The 7,334-nt window shown below is 44.7% G+C and overlaps 1 protein-coding gene across 1 annotated transcript; it reads left to right on the forward strand.

Moving 5' to 3' along the window:
• Window positions 1-408: 408 nt before the first annotated feature.
• LOC311050640 (beta-1,3-galactosyltransferase 5-like) lies at window positions 409-1,692 on the forward strand (the record flags this gene model as incomplete). The annotated part of the gene is made up of 1 exon (XM_084064726.1): window positions 409-1,692. One exon carries the CDS (start codon window positions 409-411, stop codon window positions 1,690-1,692), a length of 1,284 nt encoding a protein of 427 aa, XP_083920852.1.
• Window positions 1,693-7,334: the final 5,642 nt, after the last annotated feature.

The following is a 7,334-nucleotide window of genomic DNA, read 5'->3' on the forward strand; positions in this document are numbered from 1 at the left end:
TAAGATCAGCATCCAATGTTTGTGCAGGGGTGGCCTGCACAAGAGAGAGAGAGAGAGAGATGTAACCTAGTATCCACTAGCATAAAGTATTTTTACTTTACTGGAGTATTTCCAATTTTCATTACTTTTACTTCTACTCCACTACATCTCAGATACAAATATTGTACTTTTACTCCACTACAATTCTATGAAAACTTAAGTTGCTAGTCACTTTGTAGATTTAGAGTATTATTAATACTACGCTTAATAATAAATAAATAATAATACATAATAATTTAAAACGCTTAAAGTCATAATAAATAAGTATTTGCATGCATGAAATAATAAATAAAGTAATACATATTTCCATGGATAAAGTAATTTGATTCGATTGCTACGGCCCTTATATGGTCGACTCGAGGTGACGTCATGACGACAACACACCCTCATCAAGAGAGAGTCTTTATAAAGACCGGTGAGCGGTTTCTGAGCTTGTCTACGGAGTCTCCAGCTGCATCCTATTATAGAAGCTTTCCGCTGTATACATCCATACCAGTGAAGCTAAAGCCGCGTAAGATCAGAACAGGTCCCGTTGAACTGAACGTTTCAACAGCGAGGAGGAGCCTTGCCGTCGGAGTCCATCAGCGAGGCCAGGCCGCCATGATGCGCTGTTGGAGAGGAAAACACCAGCGAGCGCACATCATCATCACCGTGCTCCTGGGTCTCCTGTTGCTCGTGGGAGCGCCAACGCTGGCCGACTACAATATAAGGGGCTGGATCGAGAAAGCCGGTCTGGAGGACGACTCGTCTCTGGCAGCGGCTAGTGATGCCGGCCAAAGCTGGCCGAACGGCACGCTTCCCGCTGGGCCTTTCCGCTACATCATTAACCAGGCCAACATATGCGCAGAGGGCGAGGCGCCGCCGTTCCTGGTGCTCCTCATAACCGTTGAGGCCCATCAGGTGGAGCGCCGCGACGCTATAAGGCGCACGTGGGGCCAGGAGGGGAGCCCGGGGAATCTGGGGGGTCCGCGGGTCGTGCGGCTCTTCCTACTGGGTGCCAAGAAGGAGGAGGATGAGGAAGGCAAGCCGCGGCGACGAAGCCTGCAGAGGACCTTGGAGTCAGAGAGTCTGAGGCACGGCGATATCCTCCAGCAGGACTTCAAGGATACCTATCGCAACCTGACCGTGAAGACACTGATGGGCCTGAACTGGGTGGCCAGGCATTGCCCGCGGGCCAGCTACGTCATGAAGACCGACAGCGACGTCTTCGTCAACACCGAGTACCTTGTCCGCGAGCTGCTCAGACCCGAAGTGAAGCCCAGGAAGAAGCTCTTCACGGGTTACGTCTACCGGGGAACTGGGCCGATCCGGGACAAACGCTACAAGTGGTACGTACCCAAAGACGAGTACCCGAGCGAGACGTACCCGGACTACTGCGCCGGGACGGGTTACGTGTTCTCCGGAGACTTGGCGACGGAGATCTACGGAGCCTCTCTGAGCGTCCCTCGCCTCAGCATGGAGGACGTTTACGTGGGCATGTGCCTGGACAAGCTGGGGATCCGGATCACGCCGCCCCCAAACCGGTTCCTGTTCTATGTGGGTGGACTGAGGCCCTTCGACAGGGACAGGTACAGCCACCTGGTCACCTCTCACCACGTCACGCCCACCGAGATGCTGGACTACTGGCACCGGCTTCACCCTGAACCGACTTGAGATGCATAAGTCGGTTCAGGTTCTATTAAATAAGTATTTTTAATCATTTTAACATTTATTTGTATTATTCTAAAATGGACTTGGGGGGGGTCTTTTTTTTTTAGATAAAAAACATAACAAAACATATTTTTTTTTGGGGCCCCCTGATGCCCAGGGGACCCTGGGCACGTGCACAAAGTGCCCATATGGTAGATCCGGCCCTGGCGTTGTCCCTATTGAGTAAAATATGAACTATTCGTAAAATAAATAAAAAAATGTTTTAGATAGGGGGCAATTATAATTAATTAAGGTATATTTGGCTTATTAGCCAGGGATCCTTTTAAAATGAAGACTAAACCAGGGGTCTTCAACGTTTTCAGGCCAAGGACCCCCTAGCTGAGAGAGATGAAGCAGGGACCCCCTACTCTATATTATTGTATACAATTGTGTTTCAGATTAAAGTTTTTTTGGGGCGGTGTAACCGCCCCCTATAAGTGAGTTTTGGACACTGACCAATCCTGCACCGTGATTGGCCAATAGTCTACAACGCAGTCTACACCCTTCCATTGTTAATGCAAATCGATACTTTTGCAAAGTCAGCCAATCACATTACAGCTAGTGTCATCACCACTAACTGTAATGTGATTGGCTGACTTTGCAAATTCAGGACTGTGATTGGCTAGCAAAACACATGACACATGTGAAGCCCTATGAATAGCAGTATGGACTTAAAAATAAGTCATTTATCCTTTTTTTTAAGTGAGTCATGTTGTGATGACCACACACTGCCCACTTCACACTGGGTGTGATTTTTTTTTACTTAGTCTGTTATTTTCCCCCTACACCTATAGCCTCTTTGCCAAAAATAGCCGATCTACAAGCTCAAACTCAACGCCTCTCTCAACGCCTCTTGTGCTTGTAGATCTGCTATATTCGGCAAATGTTCCCCTCAGAAAAGTAATTCTGGTTCAAGTGGTTAATGTAAAAAAAATCACACCCAGTGTGAAGTGGGCGGTGTGTGGTCATCACAACATGACTCACTTTAAAAAAAAGGATACTACTATTCACTGCTATTCATAGGGCTGCACATGTGTCATGTGTTTCGCTAGCCAATCAAAGTCCTGAATTTGCAAAGTCAGCCAATCACATTACAGTTAGTGGTGATGACACTAGCTGTAATGTGATTGGCTGACTTTGCAAAAGTATCGATTTGCATTAACAATGGAAGGGTTAGGGGTATACAATGCGTTGTAGACTATTGGCCAATCACGGTGCAGGATTGGTCACTGTCCAAAACTCACTTAGAGGGGGCGGCTACACCGCCCCAAAAACTAAATCATATCACACAAAGATTTGGCAGACCCCCCTATAGTAGCTCTGAGGACCCCCTAGGGGTCCCGGACCCCCTGTTGAAGACCCCTGGACCAAACGGTCCAGGGAGCCAGTGGAGGCTCTACAGGGAGGCCAGAGAAGGGGGGATGTGTGCTGCTCTCCCTTTCTCAAGGAGGTGCACGCAATAAATCATTGGACGCACACACACACACACACACACACACACACGCACACACACACGTTTGTATTACTATACTTGTGAGCACATCAACACTTTAGGACAGCCATGTTATGAATGCCATTTAAAAATAATAATTGCCATTTTTAACCGTAAGCCTAAGGCCGAAAAACAGCAGTTGTGAGCTTATAGATCGGCTATTTTTCGGTGCATGACACTGGCGCGCAACTAAGTATAAATCATGTTTAACTCTAATTCCAATCTCTAAACGTCTAATCCTGACCTGAATGTTTTTCTGATTGTTAACGTATCTCTCTTTTTTTTTTTTAACTATAAAACAACCATTTGTCTTGTGAGGACCAGGAAAACTGTCCTCACAATTTATATTCCTTCAAATTCTACTATACTTGGTCCTCACAAGTATAGTAATACAAACACACACACACACACACACACACACACACACACACACACACACACACACACACACACACACACACACACACACACACACACACACACACACACACACACACACACACACACACACACACACACCCCTCCTGCTCTCTCTGAGCCATGCTCTGGGCGACTGACCTGTTATGACTCATGAAGGACACTGGTATCTCGCTCTGCGTGGGAGGGATTTCACGTTTGGTACTTTGAGCCACATGTATCATGACACAGAAGCTTTCCCCGGTTTTAATGGGATGAGAAAGTCAGAGACGTACATGCTGGCACTGACCCATTCATACAGGCAGGCCTTACTAGAGCGTGAGTCCGTACAGTGTTAATTACAATTGCACTGATGGGACATGAACCCACACAACCAAGGGAGGAGAAGAGAGACGAAGGGGATGTAAGGAAGACAGGGGTCCGTGGCAAAGACTTGGTCTTGTTCGTGGCACATTTTTTCTTTTCTTTTTCACACACCATTACAATGTTCTTATTTTGATCATAAGACCCAATTAACTGAATGTTAAGTCTCCAGGTTTTCTTCAGAATGTGTATGACACTGATTTACTAAAGACACTATGGCACATTTGTACACTCTCAGAGTTACAGACCTGTTATGGTCATTTAGGGCTAGCTCTTTATGTGTTTCTGGTAATATTATCGTCCTCTCATTATGTATGTATGTGGCAAAACAAATGTTTTGACAAACATGTCCACCATGACCTCTGAAGGAAGAGGGGAGGGGTGAAGGTGGAGAGGTCCCCTCCCTCGTTTGCCTTTTACTTAGTTCTTTCCCTTTTAAATTTGTAATAATGGGTAATTATTAGCTCAACTAATCACTGGTGTCTCTTCTCATATTTTACTGCATTTGTTTTGTCTTCTGTACTATGTCTTATATTGTCTGTTTTTGTATGGATAGCTATATCACCATTTATAGCAGCCTGCTCAGGGACTACAGATGAAAATTAGCCAACTCTGGCTAACTCTGGCTCATTTACGAGGACGTGATAAACTGACATGTTGATCAATGTGCACTGTCCCTGGTAAATACATAATCAACTAGAAAAAGTGCTCCTCGGAGCACAGGTCTCCGCCAGGTCACGTCGTTATTGTGGCCTCCTGGTGGCGCTATAATAGGACAATGTGAAAAGGGTGGCATTTCTTCCTCTGCCTAGTGGGAATGAGCGTGCATTCATGATTTGAGGCATTTTGTTGCAAAAATGTGTTTTGCTAAATTAGACCTGCTGGTGGCGCTATAACAGGGCAATGTGAAAAGGGGGTCATTGCGTCCTTGGCCTAGTGGGAATGTGTGTGCAAATTTTCACGGAAATCACACGCTGCGTTCATGATTTGAGACATTTTGTTCAAAACGGACCAATCCTGCCAACTTTGGAAGCCAACCTTAGCCAATCAGGATGTAATATGAAATATCGGACAGATCCGTCTTGATCACATGACTATAGAGATACTGTGTACCGATTTGCGTGATATTTGGATAAAATCTGTAGGAGTAATATCCAAAAATGGGTTTTGCACAAATCGGCCTCCTGGTGGCGCTATAACAGGCCCATTTGAAAAATTTGGGGCAGAGGTTCTGCTGTGGCATCGAGGGAGTGTGTGTGTGCAGTTTCACAGCGACTGGGGCAACGGTGGCGGAGATTAGCTGGTAACAGACAGAAGGACGGACGGACACACACACACACACACACACACACGGACGGACGGACGGAGGGTAAAACATACTCTCTCGCCATGCCTTCGGCCTGGCGGAGACAATAAATAAAAAGGCTAGGGCCAGTGCTATGGGCTGAGGTGGAGTCTGAAGACACGCGCGCACACGCACACACACACACACACACACACACACACACACACACACACACACACACACACACACCCCCCCCCCACACCTCCTGCTCTCTCTGAGGCCATGCTCTGGGCGACTAACATGTCATGACTCATGAAGGACACTATCTCACTCTGTGTGGGGAAATATTTCACATTTGGTACTTTGAGACAAATGTGGTATCTGACACTTTGTAACAAGCACGAGTACGATTGCCCCTCGACAACCGTACAGCTTTCGCCTCAGTAATGTTTTCCCCTACCCCAGTACACCCCCAGTGCGAGGGAGGGACATAGGAATAGGGGGAGAGGGAGGGAGAGAGTGAGGTAGAGAGAGAGCGAGAGAGGTGTGCTTGGCACCGATTCATGCTTTTGGCGGTGGGTGTGTGTGTGTGTGTGTGTGTGTGTGTGTGTGTGTGTATATATATATATATATATATATATATATATATATATATATATATATATATATATATATATATATATATATATATATATGCGCTACCTCCAGCTCTGCTTTGTGTCTTTTCCTCTAAACCAACATAGCTGGTCTCACCACCGTCATATACACCTTGCAGAGCCTTGATTAGTGTAAGTGGAAAGACCTGTAAAGTAAGGCCCAATTTCTTTCCAATTTGGCTGCTGTGCATAGAGCCTATATTAGTTTGACTCAGACAGGTATGAGGTTCTCCATTCCGCAACAGAAAAACTAAATCTAAATCTGAATAGAATTAGACTTCCTGAAATGAACAATAAGGCCATCACACACTTAGCACTTACAATAACAAATGACACTGATCATCCCCTGTATCGCTACTTCGAAATCATGCCATCTGGGCGAAGATACAGAACCTTGTGGGAAAAGGTTCATTTTTTACCTTTGGTACCCTCAACCATTGCGGCATTAACCCATTGAGACCTGAAGCCGATTCTACATACAAGTATTTATATTCAAAGATTTGCACACATTTTCATGATTTTTTAAAAATAGCAGATCTACAAGCTCATAGCGCGGCACTCGGTGCCGCGCTATGAGCTTGTATATCTGCTATTTTTGAATAGCCAAAGTGTAAAATAATGCTTTTTAGCTCAAATCTAAAAATGACACAGTTCCAGGTCTTAATGGGTTAAACAAACTGCCCCGTCGATGGTTTTCTGAGTACAATGGGGACCTCATGTAGTGTCTTGGTGTTGTGTCGTGTGATATGTTGTTTTGTGCGATAATGGTTGTGTTGTTTTGTGTTGTTCTTTTTGAACACTGTGAAGACAAATATCCCTGCAGATGTTTTTGGTATACCTAGTGATAGAAATGAGTGTGAAATCAAATGTTATAGATGCATGCAGAAATGCTTGTGTAATCAGTGCAGGCTCAACATCCTTGAATGTGGCACTTATATGATATTTAGTTAATCAAACAGTTGGAGAACAAAAAAAACATTCTTATCTGTGAGATAGACAGGTCTTTTCCAAGGTCTCTTTGAACAGAGAGAAACAGTGTGTTGTTTAAGGCATGTGAACCAGTTTGTTTCCCCTCTCCTTTTTTTCTATTTTCTTTTTACATAAGGTGTTTCATCCAAATGTCTAGCGAGGTTAGTTGGCCGTTCAAGATTCAAGGTTCAAGGTTGTGCTTTCATTATCATCATCATCCTCATCATAACCTTTATGTATGCTCGGAAAAACAATTGAGGGGGAGGCCCTCATTTTCAATGTAGCCGAGACAACAACACAGAACAAATCACTTAACAGGTAGAGTCACTCACATACAGCAACATCAAATACATGAATCAGAAGACAGAAAACACTCAAAATGAAAATATTGAAATACTAAAAACAAATAAACAAAAAAATATTA

Source organism: Gymnoscopelus microlampas (assembly GCF_963454915.1).
Source record: "Gymnoscopelus microlampas genome assembly, chromosome: 8".
Taxonomy (NCBI): Eukaryota; Metazoa; Chordata; class Actinopteri; order Myctophiformes; family Myctophidae; genus Gymnoscopelus; species Gymnoscopelus microlampas.